Source organism: Phascolarctos cinereus, unplaced genomic scaffold, assembly GCF_003287225.1.
Source record: "Phascolarctos cinereus isolate Bilbo 61053 unplaced genomic scaffold, phaCin_HiC Scaffold_9;HRSCAF=440, whole genome shotgun sequence".
NCBI classification, from domain to species: Eukaryota; Metazoa; Chordata; class Mammalia; order Diprotodontia; family Phascolarctidae; genus Phascolarctos; species Phascolarctos cinereus.
The window spans coordinates 261,000,433-261,026,614 of NW_027556402.1; the positions used below are offsets into that span (position 1 = coordinate 261,000,433).

The 26,182-nt window shown below is 46.0% G+C and overlaps 1 protein-coding gene across 1 annotated transcript in view; it reads right to left on the reverse strand.

The window, feature by feature from the left end:
• The window catches only part of SHANK2 (SH3 and multiple ankyrin repeat domains 2), a 730,263-nt gene that overhangs the window by 294,065 nt on the left and 410,016 nt on the right, over window positions 1-26,182 (reverse strand). The window contains 1 exon segment of the mRNA XM_078148660.1: window positions 14,890-14,965. Coding sequence (XP_078004786.1) covers window positions 14,890-14,965 — 76 coding nt within the window.

The following is a 26,182-nucleotide window of genomic DNA, read 5'->3' on the forward strand; positions in this document are numbered from 1 at the left end:
GTTTTGTTTTTAAATGCTTAACAGAAAGAATAAGCCCTGCCCCCAACCTGAACTGTTTTCCCTTGCAAAAACTTTCTTGTCTCTGGGCAAACTTGTGTAACTACCTTTGTTCTAGATTTCCGTGAAAAGATTGTGCCCCACCCCCCCAAAGCCCAGCCAATTGGATAAGGGGAAAGGGGGTAGGGAGGAGGAGCTCTCGTTAGGGAATAAATAAGCCTTTACTTCTGTAAGGAACTCATACTCTCCTGGCCCACAATGGTGGCTAAGAGGGTACCCTTTCTCATGAGAAAGCAAAAAGCTCCTTTGTACTTTCAAGGTATCTAAGTCTTTGATTTTATTTTTGAGTAAGTGGTCTCTGTCTCACACATCTGGAAAGACTTGTATGGACTGATGCTGAGTGAAATGAGCAGAACCAGGAGAATGTTGAACACAGGAACAGCCACGTTGTGCGATGACTAACTATGATAGACTTAGCCCTTCTCAGCAATGCAAGGATCTAAGACATCTCCAAAGGCCTCATGATGGAAAATGCTATCCATATCCAGAGAAAGAACTATGGAGTCTGAATGAAGATGGAAGCAGACTATTTGTCCTTCTCTCCTTTTGTTGTTTTGTTTTATTGCTTCATTCTCACGGTTCCTCCCATTAGTTCTAATTGTTCTTTATATCATGACTAAAGGGAAAATACGCTTAATATGAATGTGTAAGTAGAGCCTATATCAGATTGCACGCTGTCTTGGTGGGGGAAAGGAAAGGGGAGAACATTTAAAACTCAAAATCTTATGGAAGTGAATGTTGAAAACTAAAAATAAATAAATAAATATTATTATTATTATTATTATTTGTGGTTAGGCAAAGTGATTAGGTTAAGTGACTTGCCCATGGTCACACAGCTAGTAAGTGTTATGTTTCTCAGGCCGGATTTGAACTCAGGTCCTCCTGAATCCAAGGCCAGTGCTCTATCCACTGCTCCACCTAGCTGCCCCTAAATAAATTAATTATTAAAAAAAAAGAAATGAGGCCCAGACAGGGAGAAGGACTAGCCTCAGGCTATCAATCAGTCATTCAATTAACAGGCATTTATTGCGTGCCCACCATTTGGCAGTCTCTGGGTCAGGAAATGGGGATGGAAGTATAAAGAATGAGCCAAACCCTCCTCCTACGGAGCTCATATCAGGCAGCAATGGACAGAGTGCAGGGCCTAGTAGAAGAAAGAGCCAAGTTCAAATCAGGCCTCAGACACTTAGGAGCTGTGGCCCCAGGCAAGTCACTTAGCCTCCCCCGGCCTTAGTTACTGGATTGTAAAACAGGGATAATAATAGCACCTACCTCTCTGGGTTGTTGTGAAGATCAAATGAGATAAGAATTATACAAGGCTTAGCATATAGTAGGTGCTTAATAAATGCTTGCTCCCTTCCCCTTCCCTTATAGCCTAAAGTGCATAGAAAATAAACTCAGCACAAACATATAGTGAGTAAGCAGACATACATACTCCTTTGGTTACATGCATAATATGGACATAGTAACCTTTAGTTAATACAAGGTGCTTTGGGAGGAAAGGTATTAATGGTTGGGAGGGAAGGAGTCAGAAGAGGCTCCAAGCAGAAGGTGCCTGACTTATATCTTGAAGGAAGAGAGGTAAAGAAGGACATTCCTGGCCTCTGGCATGTACGGCAGTCAGTGCAAAGGCATATAGGTGGGAGCTGGGGGGTTCAGTGTGAGAAACAGAGAGGAAGCCAGTTGAACTGGATTGTCCAGATTCTATAAACCTAGAGCAGAGCCTGGAGCAGGACTGAGGAATCCCAGCTCTGCACTGCCCCTACAAAAAGCATACCATTGGGTAGAAAAACCACTAGGGATTGGCTTTGAAATGGGCCAGCTCCAAGGAGATGTGGGCAGTTTGGGAGAGACTAATCAAACCTGTTCTGGGTATACAACAGCAGGAGGGAGGTACTCCTTGATGTCTGGCGAATGAGTGAATGAACCAAAGGACACTGGGATGACTATCATTTAAGATGCTGTTTAAGGAGGGGGAGGAGCTACACCCAGGGTCATCCCCCCCCCCCATCTGCCTTCTTTCATGCTCATTAAATTGAGTTTGAGAGCCTGGAGAGGGCAATGGTATTCAGAGAGCCCAAAGGAAGCAGAATACACAGAAATCATTTAACTTCATGCACCAAGAAACAGTTATCATCTTCAGCAAATTCCCTAATTCTGAAATGGCCTAAAACAACAACAAATTATCTTCCAAATGATCTGGCCATGCTGTGGAGCCAGTGCTGGCTCCATTCATTCATTATCAGCTAGGCGTCCAAGTGAAGCCTATTCACAGCTGACATTTCCTTCTTTCTGAAAAACAGTAATGAGAGACCAGAGGACAGCAGAAGGTCTTCACTTGAAGGCACTTCCATCGGCCACAGAATGTCAAAGCTGGTTGGGCCACGTGAAGGCCTCCTGTCCAACTCCCTTATTTGATGGAGGAAGGTGACCAGGGGGTCAAGAGCCCAGAGATAGCCTAGAGAGGAAACTGAGGCTAGGGAGAGGACGGGACCTGTCCAAATCAGAATTTCATTAAGGCAGAGAGCCCAGCCACTGTGCTTTCTGGCATCCTACATAGACCCTTTACTGAGTTTCTAGGTCTTTCTCATTAGTTTAAGCTCTACAAAGGAAAATTTTGCTCAGTAGTTACATACTGGAGTGAGAGGACTGCCCCAAATGGGACATTTCAGAGCACAGAGAGGTGAGCTGTCCAGCTTAGATAGATAAGCAGAGCATTTATTATGCATGTATAGTGTGCCATGCACTGCTTGAGGTTTTCTTGGCAGAGACACTGGAATGGCTTGCCATTTCCTTCTCCAGGTCATTTTACAGATGAGGAAACTGGGGCAAATAGGTGAACTGCCCAGGGTCATTCAGCTAGTAAGTGCCTGAGGCCAGATCTGAACCTAGGTCTTCCTGATTTCAGGCCTGGTGTTCTACCCACTGCTCCACCTAGGTGCCCTACCTTTCTGTGACTCTGACACACACTGGCAAAAGGAAGTTGTATAATCTCTTAGTGTCCCAGGCAGATATCCAAGACGATGACCAATCAATCAATGGAATGGAGGAAAGGGAGGATGGAGACAGCTTTTGAAGGGTCTTAAAAGACAAACGGAATTCATATTTTATGCTAGAGGTGACAAGGAGCCACTGATGTTTACGAGGAGGAGAGTGACATGGTTAACTGATTCTCTGTCGCTGGGCTCCTGGTATACAGGAGCAAGGTCACAAAGAGGCAAGAACCAAGTCTGTGTTTTCAAAGGTCTGCAGCAATACTGTTGACTGGAAAGCTGGGGTAGAGCGAAGTTTATAGGGTCTTGAATGCCATATAGAAAAATGTGAACTTTTCTCCAGAGGTCACTGACAAAGAGAAATGACGAGCCCCAGTTGGCACATAAGAGGGATTTTTCTGGCAGTGTATGGAAGATTGATCAGAAAGAGCAAGAGATGACTGTGAGTTCAGATGGGTGGTAGTAAGGGACTGGCATGAAATAGGGACAGTAGCTATAGCCTTGAAGGCCGGGACGGGAGAGCTATTGGGAGACAGAACAGTTAGGGTTTGGTAGGCACAAGATGTAGGATGGATGAGAGAGGAAAGGCAAAGACAGAGCCAGGGCTTCAAACATGGAAGACCCAACCAACACGACTAGGCTGTTCCACACAACTTCGAGGATGACTAAGTCCTGTACAGTGATCCTCACTTGAACTCTCCAAAGAGTCAGAGGACCTGGGTTCAAGTTCCAACAGTGATGCTTACTACTTGTGTGACCCTTACTATTTATATGATACTTTGTCTTTCTATGGCTCAACTTCTCCAACTGAGAACTAGTGAGCCAGAATTAATTAGTTTTTTGAAGTATTTACTAAGATGGGGGCAGCCATGTGACACAGTGGAGAGAATGCCAGGCCTGGAGTCAGGAAGGCTCATCTTCTTGAGTTCAAATCTGGCTTCAGACACTTACTAGTTGTGTGACCCTGGGCAAGTCACTTCACCCTGTTTGCCTCAGTTTCTTCATCTATAAAATGAGCTGGAGAAGGAAATGGCAAACCATTCCAGTATCTTTGACAAGAAAATCCCAACTGGGGTCACAAAGAGCTAGATATGACTGACATGACTGAACAACAAAAATGTATTCAAATGTACTAGTAAGAACAGGTGGTGTAAACTTTGCCCCTCAAAGTCTGGGACCCAGTCGCCCACGTGTACCTCCATAATCCAGGAGAAAGCTGGCTCATGCTTAGACAGTGCATGCACCGACACATTCACTCACAGATCCTGCTTGGGAAGAAGTGTTCTTGTCGTTGTTTTTAATTTTCTTTCTCCTCTCCCTTTGTAGAGTCCTTCCGGAGTTCCCTTTTGGTGTGTGGAGCCCTCTGCTGGACTCTGGGGGTCAGTGCACTTTGAGAGTCCTCAAGCTGCCTTTCCTGGGTTTGCCTAGTTAGGTTTAGATCTTGGCCACTGCTGTTCCAAGGGGCCCTGCTGCCAACATTGATGGGAAATCCTAAACTTGTGAACTTTGAAAATTCAGAAGGTCTGAAACTGAGGCCCTCTCAGGGGCTTGACCAGAGCTCATCCACTATAGCCTGGACTGCTCCTGGAAAGCTGGATTCCAAACTGGCTTGCTGCTTTAGCCAAGCCCTCCACGTGCGACTGATTCCCTTCCAACAACCATAAGCTCTTTCTTGTGTGGATCGATCTGCTTTCATTTGATGACCCAAGTAATTCCCTCCTCCCAAACTTATTAAATACTAATTCATACACGCTTTATACATTTGATTGAGCGATTCAATGAAAGGTCTAGGGATGTTCACCTCTGGTTTATGTGTTTGACTGACTGATTCTGTAAGTCAATCAAAGAGGCATTCTCACCTGATAAAGGAACCAAGGTCCAGAGAACTGTTAATTACATGATCTGGGGTTGAAGAATGTCAACTATCCCTTCTTGGGAAATTACTGAGGTACAAGAGTCTATGACCAAGTCAGACTACATGAAGGTGAAGAATTTGAAGTAAGGTTGGAAATGGAGGTGAGACCGAGATCATGGAAGGCTTTGAATGCCAGGCTGAAGGGTTTGTGCTTTGTCCTAAAGATAAAAGGGAGGCACTGAAAGTCTTTGAGCAAGGGAGTGTCATTGTCAAAAGATGATTTTGGCAGCGGTGTGCAATGGAAAGAGTGATGAACATGAAGTCAAGATCTCGGTTCAAATTCCACCTATTACACTTACTACCTGTGTGACCTAGAGTAAATGACTTAACCCTTCTGGGCATCAGTTTTCACACCCACAAAATGAGAGAAGGGCACTGGCTTTTATGAACTCTTAAAACTACTTCCAGCCCTAAAGTTTTCATTGATCATCCTTAGGAGAGGTTTTCTGCTTGTGCCTCGGAATTCCTTTAAAAGATGAGAGCACCCATTATATGATGAGAACACTTGATTGCCCCTAAACCCATGGGCTTGGAAAAGTGGCTGTGTTTTCTTCCTTGGCCAGGTTGTGAAAGGGTGATATACCCGCATCTATCACTGAAGTTCAGGGAGTGTACCTTTCAGGATGTTTTCGGCCATAAAATCAAATTTTCATGCTTGGGCTGTAATGCAGACAGCCACAGGAGACGTGCAGAGCCTCAAAGCAAGGAAAGTTTTTGGAAAAGAGCAGCCCATGGCTGAGGCCACAGGCCATTTGACACCCATTTTGAGGCAAGACCATAGTGGGGGAAGGGTGTCCGGTCCATACTGCAGGAGGATGGGTTGAAGGAACAGAGGATGCTGAGCTTGGGAAGACTAGGGCTGTCTTGCTAATTGTCTTCCAACATTTTAAGGGCTCTTTCTTAGAAGAGGGATTAGGCTTGTGCCACATAGCTCAGTTGGTAGAAGTAGGATTAGTGGGTCTATAATGAATCTATAAAGAGCAGAACTTAAACTTCCTGTAAGGAAAAGGTAGTGGCCCTAGGTGGTGCCACAGTGCACAGAGCGCTAGGCATGACTTCAGGAAGACTAGTCTTCTGAGTCCAAATCTGGCCTCAGACACTCAATAGCTGTGTGACCCTGAGCAAGTCACTTAACCCTGTTTACCTCAATTCCTCATATGTAAGAAATGAGCTGGAGAAGGATATGGCAAATCATTCTGATGTCTTTGCCAAGAAAACCTCAAATTGGGTCACAAATTGGAGTTAGACATGACTGAAAAGGAATGAACAAAAATGATGAAAAGGTTCCTTCCCAGTAGCTACATCCTAAGATGGGATGGAATATCTCAGGAAGTAGTGAGTTCCCCCTCCTAGTAAGTCTGCAAGCATAAGGCAGGCTGCTTACTTGTCAGGGATAATATGAAGAGAATTCTTTTTCAGGTACAGGTTGGACACAGCACTCTGAGGTCCCTGCAATCCTAATGCTAGAATCCTAAGACTGGATAGCTATGCTCTGTTTTCTGTGTGCCCTGAGACTCCTACTCTTCACCTGAAAAATGAAGGGAGGGGAGGAGATAAGCTCCAGTGGTCTTTCCTGCTCCCTGGGCTCTGTGCTTCCAATGGTTAGTCTGAGCAAATGAGTTTGTTCGTCTAAACAGCCACCACTAAGTGTGCCGCTTGATGAGGATTTTTATGTCCTAGCTCCACCTTGGGGAGGCTGAAACACAGCTGTGCTTTCAAAAGCAACCTAGAAATAACAACAGTAACAGTGAGAGCTGGCTTGTGGGCAGTGACTTGATGTTAGCAAAACATTTCCCAGGCTGGATCTCATTTGTTCCTCACAACAACTCTTTGAGGTATTTGCAATTATAACCCCCCCTTTACAGATAAGGAAACTGAGTCTCCAACGACCTAAGTGGCTTGTCCAGGGTCCCTCAGCTAATAAGCATCTGAGACAAGGTTTGGACCCTTCATGTCTTCATGACATCCTTGATGTCCAGCAATGGGGAAAGGAAGGAAGAAAGGAAGGAAGGAAGGAAGGAAGGAAGGAAGGAAGGAAGGAAGGAAGGAAGGAAGGAAGGAAGGAAGAAGGAGGAAGGAAGGAGGAAGAAAAAAGGAGAGAAGTAGGGGAGGGAGGGAAGGAGGGAAGGAAGGAAGAAGAGGGAGGGAAGGAAGAATGGAAGGATTTACTATGTACTTACAAGGTGCCAGGAACTGTGCTAAATCAAATTAATGAAGCTCAATAAACTATAAGGAGTCAGAGGATTCTTATACAAACTGAGCTTTTTACATGTTAGGGAATCTTGGGATGTCACATCGAAAGCTGGAAGGAAGCTCAGAGACCAGCTAATATGGCTTTTTAATTTTACAAATTGGGAAACTGAGGCCCAGAGAGGAGAAAGGAGTTTCCAAAGGTCACACTGAGGTCAGTGGTGGAGCTAGAATTCAAACTCAGGTCCTCTAACCTCAGATCCAGATCTCTTCCCATTGTGTTAGGAGGGTTCTGAGGTCTTCTCTGGCTATTTTGCAAATGAAGATCTTAAGCCTGAAAAAGCCCTTTGTCCAATTCTTCTTGGAGTTGGGAAGACAAACATTCAAATCCTACTTTAGACATTTAATAGCTGTATGACCCTGGGCAAAGCACTTAGACTTTCTCAGCCTCAGTTTCCTCTCCTGTAAAATGAGAAGGCTAGACTCAATGACCTTGAAGATCATTTTTACCTCTAAATTTATGACCCACTTCTCATAGTAAGTCATGAGAGATTATTCTAAGCATGAAATGGAAAGGTCAGGGCTTTGGGAGAGAACTAGCTTTGAATCCCGGGGAAATGACTTAGCCCCCTAGTGCCTAGCTTTGTGCATCTATAACAGGCTAGGATGGGATGGACTAGGAGATTTCTAAGGACACTTCCAGGCCTCCATTCTCCAGACCAGGGTCCATAAGCCTTGGCCTGAAGCTTTGACCTCATATGTGACATGGAATATGAGTTTCCACGAGTTGCTGGTGTGCTTTGAACTTTGTCAATTATACTTGTAAAGAAAACCCAGAACCCTCTCAGGGTCCCTCAGCGGAGGGAGCCCTGCTCAAAAGGAGAGCAGAAGGGGACTGTCCTCAGAGAGCTTTGCCACTTAGCATAGCAGACAATGGTCCCTTCCCCCTCCGGACTAAAATGGGTCACCAAGAAGAGTGGTACAAAGAGGGGGAGGATCTCAGCCCTTGCCCTTGTTCTCATGATGTGACTTTTTAGCCACCCTCTAGACCCAGATGCCAGGGCTAACCTCAGATGCCAGCTCCTGTCAAGGGGCATGCACAACTGAGCAGAGCCCTCACCATGGTCCCAAGACCTGCCAGCCCCAAGCTACCTTTTTCACTCACCCTCACATTGACAAATCCCAGGACCCTAGAGTAGTAGTAGTGACAGCAAGAGGCTGTCTTCCCAAGCTGGGCAGGCATAAAGAGAAGTGACTTGCCCAGGATCACCCAGAAAGTCCATGGAAGAGATGGGCCTAGACCCAAGGTCTTCCAAGGTTCAGTGCAGGCTGAGTGCGACGCCTGCACTTGACACCGCAAAACAGGCAGTTAGAGGTATTCAAGAAGTGAGCATACGGCCTTGGCACGGCTCCTTCTCCAGGCCATTAGCCAGTGTTGCTTTTGCTCCACATGAATTGCCATGAAGCGCTCCTTGCCACAGACACACACGCCTTCTCTTCCTATCACCTACTGCCTCATAACTGCCTCATTTCAGAGGAGATAAAGGCTGGCTTAGGCAATTACAAGGGATTTAGAGAATCACATGTGTTTTTCTGTTTCTTTTCAGAAATAAACATGGAGAAGCAAGTGGCATTAAATACTACCAAGTCAACCAGAAGAAGTCTAAGCCTGTCAATTTTGGTTTTTGTGGTGAGACACCACATATATACCACCCATGCAGCCAGGGTTAGCCCTTCCCATCTCCTTCCACTTCCCGGGAAAACTGGTTCTGGAGCTGAAAGAGACTGTTGAGACAAGGAGGAGGGGTGGTACAGTGGGTAGGGCGCTGGCCGTCAAACCCCATCTCTAATTCTCTGACGCAAAAGGCTTAACCTCCAGGGCTCTGGGCTTCTTCATTTGGGACTAGATGGTCCTGAAGGCTCCTTTCCTGCCAAATCTAGGATTTCACAGGATGGAAAATGAACTGTCCAAGGTACTGCAATTAGTGAGGAGAGCCAGGACTCATACCCAGGTCCTCAGACTCCAAATTGACTCGTTTTCCCCCCTACTATCCCACGGTACTAAAGACAAAGTCTTCCCACAAAGAAGTATGGGCTTGGACAGATGAGATAATCCAGTGATCAAAGAGGAGAAGCCCTATCTCCACTGTAGTTTAGGCTTTTATTACTTCTCACCTGGACTACTACAATGGCTTAATTGGTTTTCCTGCCTTCAGCTTCTCTCCTCTAATACATCTTCTGCACAGCTCACAAAAATAATTTTCCTAATGCTACACTCTTGCTCAAAAACATTCTATGGCTCCCTATTGATTCTAGAATAAAATATAAAATCCTCAGTTTGGCTTTGAAGACCTTCCACAATATGGCTCCCACCTGTCTTTCCAGTTTCACTTTATATTCTCCTTCGTCTACTCTCTCTTCTAGTCTGACTGGCCAGTGAGCTGTTCTTCAAATAAGACATTCCATTTCTTGCATATCCATAGGGGGAATGCCTTCCCTCCTCACCACTGTCTCATAAAATGCCCTGCTTCCTTCAAAGCACAGCTTAGGTCTCCCAGACAAGACCTTTCTTGACACCTTCCTTACTTCCATCCCAACCAGGCACTCATTTTAAATGACTTTGCTTCTATTTACTGGTATCTATTATTCCCCCTTGTCCCTGATAGAAACATAAGCTCCTTGAAGACAGGGCTGATTTCATTTCTCTTTTTATTCCCAGGGCCTGAAACAGCACACTACACACAGTAGTGGAGAGAGCACTGCTTCTGGAGTGAAGAAGCCTGGAGTTCATTAAAATCCAGCCTCAGACACTTAGCTGGGTGACCCTGGCAGGATGCTTCACCTCTCTTTGCCTCAGTCTTTCTGATTATAAAATTGGGATAATAAAGCACCTCCCAAATGGGTTTGTGTGGTGATCAAATAAGATAGCAATTGTGAAGTGCTTAGCACAGTGCCTGGCACATCATGGGAGCTATAGAAATGGGAACTGTCATTAGTTATTACAGGTACTTAATGAGACCCAGAGAAATGAAGCGATTCACCTATTGTCAGTCAGGCAGTAAATAACAGGGCCAGGACCCAAACAAGGCCTCCTTCCCTTCCACTCTGCCATACTGATCCACTTGGAAGCAGCACCATCAATAAGTATGTCCATTCTGATCCTACAGACATGCTCTCCTCTACAGGAGCCCTGAAGGGTCAAGGGTGACCCAGGTAGCCAACAGAGAAGGCTGGGCACTGACTGCATATCTGTGATTCAGAGAAATGCACCGCGAGTCTTGGAGCAAGGTGTCAGGGAGCCAGGAGGGAGCGTTCCCTCCACATGCCAGACCCCTTTCCACGAGGCTTTTCTCAAGTAAAGTTGCATGTAGGGCCAGTCACTAGCCCTCCTCTGCCCATCTCTCTCCCCCAAATAGCTACCCCAGCCATGCACCATGACCACCACCTAATGTCGTAGCCCAGAAGGATTCATCAGTAGTCACTTTCCAACATTTCATTTCTTCCCAAGTATCCTAGTACGCTTCTGCCCACCTTCTGGCTTCTTTTGCACCAGTTATATCAGACCTCCTCCTCCAGAGAAGGGCTGTCCTTTCTCTTGTGAGTGTCCTCAACTCTGTGTAAGGGATGCACCTATGAGGGTAGCACCCTTTTCTTTAGCCCACAGACCTTGCTGAAGCAAGGAGCTCTCATGACCGCATCTGACAATTCAGCTCTAATGGTAAATATTTAACCAGCACAGCCTTGTTTTCTTTCAGTCTTCACATCATCTAGAGGACTATTGATTTTACCTTAAGTAGGAAGCAGGAGTGGGGTGTGTGGGGAGCGATTCCCATTCCTGCTACTTCCCTGCCCTGGAGGACAACACATTTAAGGAATAGTCTTCACACCAACAGAAAAGCTTGGATCACTTTGGCCATATTTTAGAGTAGAAATTTGACCCCCCAGTGGCTGCTATGTGCTCTCCTCTGCATATGTCCAGGAGGCTTACTTCAGTCAGATCTTCCTAATGGGGTGTGCCCCTGGATGACTGTGGGAGGCTGGGGAGACTGGGGAGCAAAGAAGCTGCAATGCTAATAACCATTTGACTTCCCACTCCTCTGGACCATCACCCTACCTCCTCCCTACCATTAACGGAGACTGTGCTCTTGGAGGGCCCAGGCCTCCATGCTACTTCCTGCCTCTCTCCAAGCCAATCCCATCCCCTATTTCCCATCCTCCCTTTGTATATTGTTTTCCCTTCTTAGAATGTAAGCTCCTCAAGGGCAGAGACTGTTTTTTTGCCTTTCTTTGTATCCTCAGGGATTAGCACGCTGCCTGACACATAATAAGTGTTTTGTCACCTTCCAGATGAGGGTGGGCACTTGGCTTCCTAAACCTCAAAAAGAATATTAATGGAAGAGTCTACTTCCCCAAACTGTCCAGCCTGGGAGATTCCCCACAAGTTCACCAGGAGGGCATCTCAGGGCCCTCCCTCTGCCTCTCCAAGAGGCATGTGGAAGGGAGGAAGAATGCTTTTCAGGAATGGGAGAGGCCTCCAAAGGCATTTGGGCTGGTGCAGAAGGAAGAAAAGACTCCTTTCTACATCATACTTGGTAGTTATCCTCCAGACTTAACTTGCAGAGTTTTGATGAGAGGGGAGCCCTCCCCCCTTTCAAGGAAGCTCATGAAGCAAACTGGGCCACCTCTTACCTCCATTCTCACCTAGCCTTTAGTTACTGAATGGGTGTTGCCTCAGACAGACCTTGGGCCAAGGTCTCCCACTGTATCCGGAGCCATCACCAGTTGCCAGTCATCCTGACCTGGACTTCAGTGACTCAGAAAGAGAGAGTGAGGCTGGTGATCTTGCACAGCTCTGCCTCACTCGAATAAAATTCACTTGCAAGTCAAGCTATCACCCTCCTGATGTCATTGGTGCTCTCTGAGAATGAAGGATGAACAACCAGCACCCCTTGGCAGCCTTGGTATTAGGGAGCATTTCCTGAAATCCCCCCTGCCTCAGTCTCCCTACAACTTCCCCTTGGTCTCTGGGGACTCTGCCCTCTGAGGCCAAGCACAGCAACTGTAATCTCACCTCTGAACAAAAGCCTTTTAAATACTTGACCACGAACTGAAAACAAAAAACCATGAAATAGTTAAGGACTCAGCTCAAGGCAATGACCGGTCATAGTTATTGATGATAAAGAACTGAATCCCTAAGGGAGTTAGGGTTTCCAAGAGGCAGAGGTGGGAAGGAATGAGACACAGCCAGTGCAAGGCGCAGAGAGTGGAAATGGAGTTGTGTGTATATGGAAGAAGGCCAGTTAGCTGCGCTGGAGGGTATTTGAAGGAGAGCAATGCACACCAGGGCTGGGAAGATCAGAAGAGGCCAGGCTACAGACAATGAAAGGCATTGATAGTTAGTACTGGAGGAAATGGGGAGTCACTGGAATTTATTGAGGGAGTGTGGGGAGTGAGGGAAGGGATGACACGGCCATGTCTAAGGACAGCAGAGTGCAGGATGGATTGGAGTAGAAAGAGAAAGAGCGGAGACACCAGTTAGGAGGATGTTGCAATAGACCAGGAAAGAGGTGATGGGGGGGGGATGGTGGCTCTGGTTGTGGAGCCAAGGGGATGCATATAAGACACATGGTGGAGACAGACACAACACTGGGGACTGATATGATATGTGGGATGGGCAAGAGTGAGGAGCTGAGGATAATGCCAAGAGTATGATGCTGGGAGACTGGAAAAATGGTGGTGGCCTTGACAAAATACAGAAGACTGATAGAGGGAATGCCTTGGGAGAAAGACTGATGTGTTGTCTTTGAACTAGAGATGTTCCTGGAACATCTAATCTGAAATGTCCAACATGTGCTTGTTGATATAGGCCTGAAGCTCAGGAGAGAGACTGGGGCTGGGTGTAGAGACCTGTGAGTCAGCCCACCTGGGATGACAATTAAATCTGTGAAAGCTTATGAAGAAGGCTCCATGAGGGAAGAGGCGCAGAACACCCACATGTAGGGGGTTTGCTCTGGATGATGAACCATCGAAGAAGATTGAAAGGAAGCAGTCATAAATGTGAGAGCAGAATTGGGAGTCACGTTGTTAAAACCAAAAGGTGGACAGAGTAGCTCTAGGAGGAGAGAGCACTTAACAGTGGCACATGCTGTAAAGGCATTAAGAAGGATGAGGACTGAAGGGAAAGGGAAGGGTATTCATTAGGCACCTACTATGTGCCAGGCACTACGTTAAACGCTTTACAAATGTGATCCCATTTGATCCTCAACAACAAACTTGGGAGTTAAGTGCTATTATGATCCCCATTTTAGAGTTAAGGAAACTGAGGCAAACAGGGGGTAAATGACTTGCTCAGGGTCAGACATCTGGCAAGAGTCTGAGATTGGATCTGAACTCAGGTCTTCCTGATTCCAGGCCCTGTGGTGCTGCCTAGCTACCTACCCATTGAGAGCATAGAGGGAGCTATATGGACAAAGTGATGGACCTGGAGGCAGGAAGACTTGATGACTTGCTTCAAAGATGAGAATATCAAGCCCCATTGTGAAGGGGGATCCTCCATTATTGCTTTGCAGGCCATGGTGAAGTAGGAATTGGAGTGTGGTTTGGTGTGCAAGATGTCTCCTTCCCTTCCCATGGGCCCCTGGAATCATGCGCCCTACATGCTTTACCTACAGTAACTCAAGCAAATCCTCTGCCCCCATCCCATTCCCTGACCTACTTCTCAAATGAGAACTTCTAAAGCACTTAGCACAATGACATACAGCAGGTGCTTATATGTGCTTATTCCCTTCCTCTGTTCCTCTTTCACTCCCCCCCCCCAGCCATGTTAAGAACATACATCTGATGACTTTGGTGAGGACTTTTCTATAGCAAGAGTCAACCAAGCACCCATTCATAGACTAAGACAAGAGCAGGTTAGGGGCCTGTAGTGCAGAGAACCTTGGGCTTCTGTATAAAGGATAGTCTTTATTCCCTCCCCCTTCCACTTCTATGATCTAGGTAGGCTCACAGGACCTTATTTATTAAGTAACTCCAAATGCCAAGGAATAATTGGATAATTAATAACCATGGGTAATTGGACACAGTGAGAGAGATGGCCCAATTACTGGGACTGTTAATGAAGTCATCTGCCTAGAACCTGGACATTGCTCTTCTCACTCAGTGTAGCCTTCTCATTCACCCAAAGGACACATGCCAGTTGTCAAAACATGGTGCCCCACAATCATGCATCCCACATATGCAAGTAGTGTAGGAGAATTCAACAGAACCAGAGTCTTCTGCAGCCCAGGAGACCTCCACTGCTCATCCTCCATGGCACAAGGTGATGCATGTGAAATTCCACCCTCCCCATTTGAATAGGTCCAACTTTCAGTTGGAAAGAAAGCTTTGGGCTACTGCCATGGTGAAGGAGCCCTGTTGACTTGGCACTCAGAGACACACATCTCTCTTCGAGGAAGGTCCCTGGCCTGGGGCTCTCTGGGCCATAGGTATAAATCCCAGCCCATAAATCAGAGAAGCAGCCAGTGCTCAGACCCTAAGCTGCCCACACTTGGAGGCAGGAGGCCCTGATGTTAGCAGAATGGTTCTGGGAGACCCAAGAGCAGCAGAAGCATCCCAACACTAATGAAACAGTGTATGCTGTCCACATTTCTTCAGACAAACACTGCCAACCATTAGCCAATCACAGAAGCAACTTTGGCCCGCAGCATCATGGGAGCTAAAAGAAATCTTTCTCACCTGGAGGCATCAAAGCTGTCATAGGAGCCCACTGTGTAGTGTCGAAAGAGTTTCTTGGTTCGATCAGTGCGAGTTTCTGTGCAAGGACAGAAAAAAATGATTTTTAGAAAGCTTTGCCATTGTCAAAACAAAAGTCATCATTGACATTTCCATGTACCATAAGGTTTTGCCCTAGCCTGAACAGAGAGGACATGACAACAAATTAGTCACTAGGTCTTTAAGAAGTGGAAAGTTTGCTAGATTTGGAGTTGGGGGAGCTGAGTTCAAATGTGATCTCTGCTCTTTGTTCCCTGAGCATCAGCCTGGCTTGGAGGAGAGAGGCTCTGGTCTACTGACCACTTGGTGATGGATTCTTTGGGCCATGGAAGCTCATCCTGGGGGTCAGTAGTGGGCCGGAGATGGGAGAGGAGCCCTTCCTTTCTCTCCACATGAGCTCAACAAAGAAGATGTCAGCTCAAGGGCTATTTGCTGCTGTTTTTATATCCTCAGCACTTGGCACATGGTTCACTATTGTTCAGTCATTTTTCAGTCATATCTGACTCTCCATGACCCCATTTAGGGTTTTCTTAACAAAGATGAAGTGTTTTCTTCTCCAGCTCATTTTACAGATGAGAAACTGAGGCAAACAGGGTTAAGTGACTTTTCCAGGGTCACACAGCTAGTCAGTGCCTGAGGCTGGATTTGAACTCTCTAGTATCTTTGCCAAGAAAACCCCAAATGGGATCATGAAGCTGGACACGGTAGGGACCTACTAAATGCTTGTTGAATTGACTTGAATCGATTTCCAATGAATGAGTGAAAGCCTTTGCTCCCCTCTCAGTTGCTCCTAGTCCATGTTAGCTCCATCTCTCCTTTGCGCCAGCACTATGTGGCAACTTGTCTGGCACCACTCTTGTTTGTAGATAGCACCTAACTCCGTTTGCTTAACAGGTGGATTTTTTAAAACCGAAGTTCATGCTTTTCCCCCCTGAAATGGATCGCAAGTTTTATGCAAACCCACAGAACACAGAAACCTAATTAGAATGCTGATTGAACACCTGGGGCTAAAACCAGAAGTCTCTGGCACACTTACGACAATATTCAGGTTTCCATATTAATGCTACTTATTCCCAGACCCATGAGAAAGAAAACACCAACGCTTTCAAACTGGAAAAAAAATCAGCCAGTCTCACTGACTTCAAGCAATCAGAAGAGCAGAATTGTGGCCTCAAAATCTCAGACTTTCCTTGTGCCCCCCATTGGTCTCATCACATTTGGGAGATGGCCAACACTTTGCTATTTCTTGCTCAACCTCTGAACATGGAAACCTCCCTCAGACCTCGAAGCCCACCTCTAGGCAGAGCTCCAAGGCCCACCCAACAGACACACAGAGCTCAAAGTTATAACACTTTTCCATTTGGAAAAAACAACAGTGAAGTGTCAGGGCAGAGCTGTTTGAGCCCAGCAGGCTTCAAGGAGCAGCACCTCCATAGAGTCTCCACAGCATCCCTGTGTCTCTTGATGGTGGAGCTGCAGAGGCCAGGGGGTTAAGGAAGGACTTTAGGAAGAGTCAGAGATGGGTGACAGAGCCAGGCTTTTGTCTTATTAGCACTTGAGCTTGAGAATGCTCTGGAAATGCATTGGACGAGTAGGTGGGGTATACTGAGACCCTCCTTCTCCATCACATCTTTCCTCGGATGAAGAAACTTCAATATCACTCTGGGACGAGATGAATAGTACTTCTCTGTTTGGTATTTTGAGCCTTTCATAATCTGGTCCAACCTAAATTTGTGGACTGATTACACAGGAGCTGCCCTCATACACTCCACGTTCCAGTCAAACTGTCCTTGCTGATTACTGTCCAGCCCATTCCATCTCCCACATGTTGTCTTCTTATGCCTGGAATGGCCTTTCTCCTCATAGAATCCTTAGATCTCTTCAAGACACATTTCCAGAGCGATCTACCTCTTACCAAAGCCTTCTCTGACCCCTGACCCCCCTCCTCTAGATAGTTCATATTTATTCATCTTGTTTCCTCATTGGTTGTCTGCCTCCTCTCTCTCATCAAACCTACAGCTGGGGGCAGGGCAGGGAAGATGACCTTCTATGGTGGGTGTAGAAGGAATGCTCAGACAAGTGAGAGGAGAACCAGGAGACAGAAGTGCCTGAAGGGAGCTGAATGATGGAAGAGAGTCATCATCTCCTTCTTGGGGGGCTGTACCCCCAATTCCTCCATGCCCTCACAGAGGAGAGTAGGGACTGTAGGACTAGAGGCTGCAGGGGAGCATTTCCCCAGTGCTTGAGGTCTTTCCAAGGTCACATTGCATTGCCCGCCATGTTTTCCAATGGTGGCAGGATGCACACTGGGTCCTCCCCCTCCCACCGTGTCCCTGGTAGTCACCAGTCCTTCAAGCTGGAAGAGGCCTCGGACAACATCTAGGTCAGGCCTTCCTCAATCTTTGTACTGTTGAGTCACCCAGCAGCACTCAGCTGTTGGAGTACTGAAGGCTTTGTTATTAATTATTATTACTACTATTTCCCCCTACTGCTTAAGGCTCAATTTGGTATCTGAGGGCTGGTTACCTAGGGAACTGCTCAGGGCTGTCACCTGATTGGGTGACTGTGCTCTCAGATGCAGAAGCTTTCAGGGCCAAGGTCAAGGGTTCCAGTGTCCAGGAGTTGTGTGTATGTGTGTGAGTCTGGGGGAGGGGACCAGAATCTCTGTTCACATGGTGCACAAAGTGAGGGCCTTCGAGCTGAAAATGGTCACCCTTTAACCCAGAGGACTGAGTGCAGAGCTGAGTGACACCAGAGGGGAAGCCAACCAGGATTTAACTATCAGCCCAAAGGGTAGAGGCAATGGGGGAAGGGAGGAGGGAAGGAGAAAAGAGAAAAAATGAATAAAAGAGAAAAGGAAGGGAGAAAAGAAGAGTGAAAGAGAGAGAAAGAATGAAGTAAGATGAAAGTGAGGCACATAGGCCCTGGACTAGAGGCTTGAAGATCTTGCCTCCTGGGCTGAGGGCTGGATTTGGGGGTTTAAAAGTGGCCTTGGATTATTCCTAACTGTGTGACCACAAATAAATCACCTCACCTCCCTGAACCTCAGCTGCCAAATGTGTAAAATTGGGATGAGAATGAATTTCTCACTAAGCATTTATTAAGCACCTGCCATATGTGCCAGGCACTGTGCTAAAAGATGAGAACAGAACAGGCCCTGCCGTCCAGGAACTTATGATCTAATGGGAAGACTATGTGTTTTTATATAGCTTGACATAAAATGCACAAGGAGCAGACCTGAGGTGCTCTGGGGCTCAGCAGGGCTGGGCTGGGGTGAGAAACCAGCAGCTGGCGAGGTACTGTTCCTGCAGGACTTTTCAAAGCCTATCCATGACTGCACCTGGACATCAGTGATGAATTTATTATGATTAGCAGGAGGTGTCATCTAGCTTTGCTATTATTCACTGGGTGCCTTTGGATGCCTCATTTCCCTTCTCTAGAACTCTGTTTCCACCTCTGTAAAATAAGGGGGCAGTTGGGTGGCACCACAGGGGAATGATAGAATGCTGGGCCTGGAGTCGGGAAGACTAACCTTCCTGAGTTCAAATCCAGTCTCAGATACTTACTAGCTATGTGACCCTGGGCAAGTCATTTAACCCCATTTGCCTCTGTTTCCTTAACTATAAAATGAGCTGGAGAAGGAAATGGCAAACCACTCCAGGATCTTTGCCAAGAAAACCCCAAATGGGCTGACAAACACTCAGACACAACTGGAAAATGACTCAACAGCGAGAGAATGAGGAGGCTGGATGTGATGCTCCGAGCCCCTCCCAACTTCTCTGCCATTATGGTTTGTGCCAAGCTGCTACATCTGAGGGTTCCCCCCACCCAATCTAAATTGTGCCATCATACAAAAGATCATAAACCCCACCTTATCAAGGTTTTCGGATGTACAAATGAACAGAGCTTTGCTCTCCAACCAAAGGGGTCAAACAGAGACAAGAAGCCGGAGCAGTCTGCCAGCTTTCTGGACTGCTGCTGAGCAGGCCAAGACTCCCCCCTCCACCCATTCATCTGGTCAGAACAACACAATCCCCATCTGTATGGTCCGGTCGTCCTTCAAGACGAGCCCCCAAGGAGGAAACTTTTAAATATTCAACACGAAAAATGGAGCTTCTTTTCAAATCAATGGCCAGCCGCATGAGGGTTCAGCCTTGGGTTGAGACAAGGAAGGAAACAAGCATTGATTAAGGACCTACTATGTGTCAGGCACTGTGCTAAGCACTTTACAACCACTATCTCATTTGATCTTCACACAACCCTGGGAAGTAGGTGCTACTATTTCCATTTTACAATTGAGGAAACTGAGGCAAGGTAGAGGTTGAAGAGGTTGAAGGTTGCCCAAGTTCATACAGCTAATAAGTGTCTGAAGTCAAATTTGAACCCGGATCTACCCTGACTCCACACACAGTATTTTATATACTGGGTCATCTAGCTGTCTTGAGGGTCAAGCAGATTTTAACTCTTATCGTCTCCCTTTTTTCATTTCTATGGTGATGTCAGAGCCTCCTCCAGAGCATGGACTGATTGGAGCTTTTTCTTTAACCCCCCCGGACCTCATTCAGTGAGTAGCACACAGTAGGCATTTCATAAATGTTTGTGAGACTGAATTCAAGTGCCAGCTACATTACTTCTTAGCTGGATAACCCTGGTCTCACTTCATGGAATGATGGACTCTCCAAGCTGGAAGGGACCTCAGAGCTATGTTGTTCACTTTGGGACAGAGCTCTTGTTAGGAAGTCTTTCTGGACATGAAGCTGACATTTGTGTCTTTGAAAGATCCCTCTCTCCAAACTGTGCCTTCCTTTCTAGCCTGAGGCTTCCCTTCTCTAGCCTAAGCGTGCCCAGTTCCTTCAATTGAGGGTCAATATCATGACCTTGAGGTCATTCCAGGTACGTCTCTAAGCTTCCATTTCCTCATTTGTAAAATAGGGATGTTATTATTTACACGAAAAGCCTCCCAGGGCTCTTATAAGCAAAGATATGAGAGCCATGGGAGTCATCATAATAACTTAGGCTGGGTGTAGGAGAAATGGAGGAGAGGCAAGATAGAGGTTGAAGAGACTTGCCCAGGTTCATACAGCTGTTGGAGAGTCCCTGGTTCTCACTGACTCTGGATTGATTTCCATTTACCACTAAGTTCCTACAGCTGTACTGCATGGCTCTGTGGAATCTGGTATCCTACTTGGACTTCCAGCAATCGAATTTACCCAACCCAGTGATATAGCCTTAACACCTCCAGCCTAGCTAAGTGCCCCTCCCATTTCTGCCCCAAGGAAACTTCTCTTTCAGCTCAGTGGACTTGCCTCTCCAGTTTATTCTGTCTGTACCCAACTGACACCATGATTTTTCTAAGGTCTAATTTGGTTCATATCAACCTCTGCTCACTGAACTCCAATGGCTCCCTAGCACCTCCAGGATTATATTGAAATTCACCTGTCATTCAAAGCCCTTCACAGCTGGCTCTTTTTACACATCACTTCACACACTCTATGATCCAGGTAAACCTCACAGTGCAAAACTAGCCCCTGCCTTCAAAGTGCTTACCTTCTGACAATAACTATAACAAGCAAAATTTCTACAGTGTTTTGGGATTTTACAGACATCATTTCTTTTGGTAAAGTGTATCAAGTGACTGCTGCTGACAATGGCCAAGAACTTGACTCCACCATCATCTCCCCCTCTCTCCATAAAATGTGATATTTTTTTATAGAGGCATTATCAATAATAATGTAGCATGGCATTGGTCTAGGAGTCAACAACTGAGTCTCAGTCCCAACTCTGACCCTACCTACTTGGGTATCCATTCCCTTTTTGGGGACTCATCATTATGGACTTTCATCACTCAATTGGGAGTGATTGGGAGTAAGGAAGACCCCAGCTCATATGATGCTTTTGAAACTTACTAGCTCTGTGGCCCTGGGAAATCACTGAATCACTCTGAGCATCAGTCTCCTCAGCCAGAAGATGGACATAATAACAATACGTATAGGATCTACTGTGTTGTGAGGATTGAAAGACATGGTATAGAGAAAGTGTTTCACCAACTTTAAAGTGCTCTAGAAAGATCAACAACAGGAGAGGGTAGGACTTGGATCTCCCTAGAGTCCTTTCCCTCTCTGAAAATCTATAAATATCATAGGACATGCACTGATTTTTTAAATAATAAAACACATAGGATGCACAGGAGGCACGCACACATGAAAACTCAAACTCAGTTTATTTCTACTTGTGAAAAAAGTGGCAAGTAAAATAACCATTTAAAGAAGGCAACATTCTGGAAAAAAAATCTCATCTGATCCTATTTGACTTGGACAAGGGGTCTTGCATGATTTGAATAGCCTTTTCTCTGCTTTACAGACTGTTTTTAGTGAGGGGAATGAGGAATTTTCCACAGGCAACTTTCCTGAAAACCTTAACATAATCTGTATTGGCAGTGCTAGCACATGGCAGGTGCTTAATAAATGCTTGAATGAATGAAGAAATTACCAAGTCCCTGAGAATCATTGTAGAGGAGGTCATAATGTTCAAAGGCAGTCCTGCTTCATGGCACATGAGGCTCTTCAGATAGCTCTTTGGAGAAGCAAGTGGTAGTTGGGAGGGTGGCAAGGAAAGAAGGTGCTCATGGTGGGAGGTAGTGACCCTCTTTTTGGGGACAGGGAGGATGTGGCAGCCAAGGTTTCCCGGCTATCAGCGAGTTGAGGAATTCAGGTTCCAAAGGGCTGGAATTTGGGAGAAAGGTGAATTTCCAGATTTCACTAGCAAATTCCCAGTTTTATGGAGGTATTTGTAGGTTATCCCTCAACCAACTGGGGCTTGGAAAACCAGGCTGGGAGAAACAAGCATTCAGGCGATGTCCCAGAGTTTAGCCCCTGATTGCTCAAGCTATCTTGCTGATCCTTGGGGGGGGTCTGAAGAACTGGGAATTTGACACAGCCACCAGGCAACACACTTCCCTGGTGAGATGCTTCTCATGAAATGAGGACTGGTTTGGGAGAAAAAACAATCTCTTTCAAGGGATTGTCTATGGCATGATGAGACTGAGACATAGTGTCCTTGGTTTTATTTCTACCTAATTAGCCTTTACTTAGCTTTTTACTGAAACAATATTGTGGTTTGTGCTCTTTAGGCATTTCTGACACTCCATTTAACACTGTTAGAGATGATTAAGTGAAATACTGGGTTCACCAATCCTTTGCTAACCTAAGGGCAGATTTAAAAATATTTCAATTCAGAATTCAGTCATCGAGAACCTACTGTGTACATAGAACAAAATAACAAATGCAAAAACATTCCACAGAAGAAATGGAGTCAAGGATGTTATCAAACAACTATGTGATCAGAAAAGACAGTAGGCTGGTCCCTTGGTGAGAATTGGGTCTATCTGATGGCCAGCTGGGATGCTCAAGAAGGCCATCAACATGTGGGGTGGACTTCCTAGGAAATGACGGGATGATATCTTGACCCTCTGGTGAATCAGTTTAGCTTTGCACTGTTCTCTTCTCTGGAATCTCTGGCCCTGCCAAGCCTCAGTCCTGCATCACCCCCACCATCTGCTGCTGCTTTGTGCCTATTCACATGCAGCAGAACGGAGCCCAAGGAAGCATGGTGCTCCACTGACTGGCTTCATTACAAGTTAATGTTTCATAATCTCAACTGGGCCCTCACTGCTGCAATTTAATCTTTTTATGCCTCCCAATTAACTCACTATCCCACTGTCAACAGTGGCTCTTCCAAACTTTTATATCCTTTCTCAAGATGCCTATGACCCCTCCTCCCCCAACTTCTTAGCTGAGAACCTTGCCTCATAATTTACTGAAAAAAATGGAGCCGTTTGCCATGAGCTCCCTCTTGTCCTCTCCGCCTCCTCTTGCCTCTGCCAGGTGCCTCCTGCCACCATAGACTCCTTCATATCACGACAGTGGTTATCTCTGAGGGCTCTATCCTGCTCTTTCTTTTCTCCGTCCTCTTTACATTTTACTTGGTGATCTCCGCTCACGTGAATTTCATTGTCATCTTGGCTAATGACGTTTCCAATCTCTTCACCTAGCTCTGAAGATGTCTGCTCACCTTCAATCTCCTATCTCCAGCTGTTAGACATCTCAGACGGGATGACCTGTAGACATCTGAAACTCGCCATGTGTAACACTCAACTCACCTTCTTCCAAAACTTCCCTATCGCTGTTGAGGGAGCCACCGTCCTCCCCATCCGCCAGGCTTGAAGCCTAGCTTTCCTTCTTGACTCGCCATGCTCCCATCTCCCACATCTGATCAGCTGCAAGTCCTGTTGATTTTCCCTTAGAAACCTCTCCTGTACATGTCTGTATCTCTCCTCTACTGCTTCTTCTGCTGGCCTGGTACAGTCTTCAGCATCTCGTGCCTGGACCATTACAATAGCTGCTCGTGGGTCTGCCTGCCTCAAGTCTCTCCCCACTCTGGTCTAGCCTCCATGAAAGTGATCTTCCTAAAGCTCAATGTGACCATGTCTCATTGCACTCTCCCCCACCCCCACCCCAATCCTTTTTATCCGATGATCTCCAGTGGCTCCCTCTAGGATCAAATGAAATGGTTTGCTAGGCATTCAAAGCTGGGTATAGCCTCACACTTCTTGTCATACCTTACTCCCCAACACATGCTCTTTGGTTCAGTGACACTGGCCTTCTGGCTAGTCCACAGATCAGACCCTCCATCTCTTGATTCTAGGCATTTTCTCGGCTGTTCCCTATACCTGGAATTCTCTCTCTCCTCCAATCTGTCTTCAGACTTTCCTGGCTCCTGACCCCCTTTAATGCTAGTACTTTCCCTCTGTTGATTATCTCTCATCTACTCTGTCTATAGCTTGCTTATACATAATTTTTTTCTAAGTTAGCTCCCCCAACAGACTGTGAGCTGCTTGAGAACAGGGACTGTCTTTTGCCTTTCATTGTATCCCTAGTGCTTAGCCCAGTATCTGGCACACAGTAGGTATTTAATAAAGGTGCCCTGATTGACTGACTATGACAAGAGTTCCAGCTCTGGATAGGGAAGCAAAGGGAAGCTGCTCGCTGCTGAGATCATAGAGAATTGAACCAGGGTGGCAAGAGGCCAAGATATAGTCACCAGCCCCAGCATCCTGCCTGCTAGTGTTGCTGCCTCAGAGATAGTTCCACCGAGCCTTCATTGGGAGAGTTCCAATCCCAATTCTTTTAGCCAAAAGGCTTTTTACAAAAGCAGTCACTATGTCACCCATGCTCTGCCCACCAAACATTCAATCCCAAAGAAAAGTATCAGAACAGAGGCTTGTATCAGGACCATTTCTATCTCCTCCCTACAAGACGAGAATCTTTTCTGTGACAATAATAATAATAGCACTAATAACAGTGGCAGTATAGTGCTTTGGAATTTGCAAAGTGCTTTACATTAATGTTTCAGAACTACTCCATGTGGTAGGTGCTGCAGGTGTTATCTCCATTTTACAGGTGAGGAAACTGAGGCTCAAAAAAGTTAAATGATTTGACCAGGCTCACATAGCCAGGAAGTGTCAGAGGCAAGACTTCACCCCAGATTTCCCCAGTTCGAGGTTCAAAACTTGAGCGTCTTTGTTGTTCAGTTGTACCTGACTCTTTGTGACCCCTGGACCATAGCACCCAGGCCCTTCTACCCTCTACTGGCTCTCAAAGTCTTGTCCAAGTTTGTGGTCATTGCTTCTGTGACACCATCCATCCATCTCATCCTCTGCTGGCCTCTTTTCCTTTTGCTTTCAATCTTTTCCAACATCAGGGGCTTTTCTAGTAAGTTCTGTCTTCTCATTATGTGGCCAGAGTATTTACGCTCCAGCTTCAGTATTTGACCTTCCAGTAAATAGCCTGATTAATTTCTCTAAGTATTGACTGATTTGATCTCCCTGTGGTCCAAGGGACTCTCAGAAGTCTTCTCCAGCACCACCATTAGAAAGCATTGATTCTGTGGCATTCAGCTTTCCTTATAGAGCAACCCTCACAGCCATACATTGCTCCTGGAAAAACCATAGCTCTGACTACATGCACCTTTGTTGATAAGGCGATGTCAGCACCTTTGTCTGTCAGATAAGACTTGGTCTCTGTTGTTAGGAAGCTTATCAAAATTGGAAACAATTGATGTATACCCAGACTATTATACTTGTGGTATAAGTATATATCACAAATAGTATGAGCAAAACTTATTCTGAGGCTGGTTCTGAACCCAGAGCAGAGCAGCTGTCCAGGACTTGTGGTTCCATCAGGGTGGGAGCCCCCAGCACGGTGGAAGCTCTCAGAAGGTGGGAGTGTTTGGTTTGGAGCCTCAGAGAGTTTTAGTGACTTTCCCATGGTCACCCTACTAGTAAGTATCAAAGTTAGTATTTGAATTGAGACCTTCCTAATTTGAAGTTCATAATTCTAGCCCTTGTGCCAAGCTGCCCAGTAGAGGGCAGTGGAGGCCATTACCTATCCCTTCTGAATGGGGAAAAGGTGTCAGAATAAGAAGGACCAAAAAACCTTGAAAACAGTTAAATCTTGGTATGTTTACATTATTCCCAGATGCTATTCAAGCCAGACAGGCACGAGAGCCCTTACTCCATTATCTAAAAACAGGTACAATTCAGAAGTAGAAGGTGATCATTTAGAGGAGAAGGGAGCCCCAGGCTCTAGACTAAAGTCAGTTAATAACTTGGGTTCCTTTTCCCTCTCTGGGCTTCAGTCTCTTTCACTGTCAGATGAGGGGAGGGGGTAGGACTAGGTAGTCTCTAAGGCATTGTCAGGTCCTAAATCCTGAGTTCCAGAATAAGAGCTGGGTGTTATTTTTCTGCCTTTCTGCTCTCTAAATGCAGGACAGTCTTCAAAGGTGGCAAAAAACAAACCAAAAAAAAAAAACCCACCCTCCACAGGACTGAATATTTGAGAAGAAAGAGAATTGGGGTGGGGGGAGAGAGAATCAAGTTCACCTCCCCCACAACTTTTCAAGTGATCTCTCATGGGATAAGACTCAGCTTGCAGCCTCCTGCAATGCCAAGCCAAATCCAGAATTTGGGCTAAAAGGAGGAACTATATCCTTGATTGGTACCAGATCCAGAAATAACCTTCCTTTTTAAAATTATAGACGGTTATGGAAATGCTAACAGAATGCAGAGCAAGGTACAGACAGAAGAAAAAAAAAGCTGAATAGGACAGATCTGATTCCGAGTTTAGGGAGATATGATGTCTCCCGGGCAGAAGGTGGCCCGTCTGCAAATGGAACCACTTATCTCAGGTGGGCCGTGTGA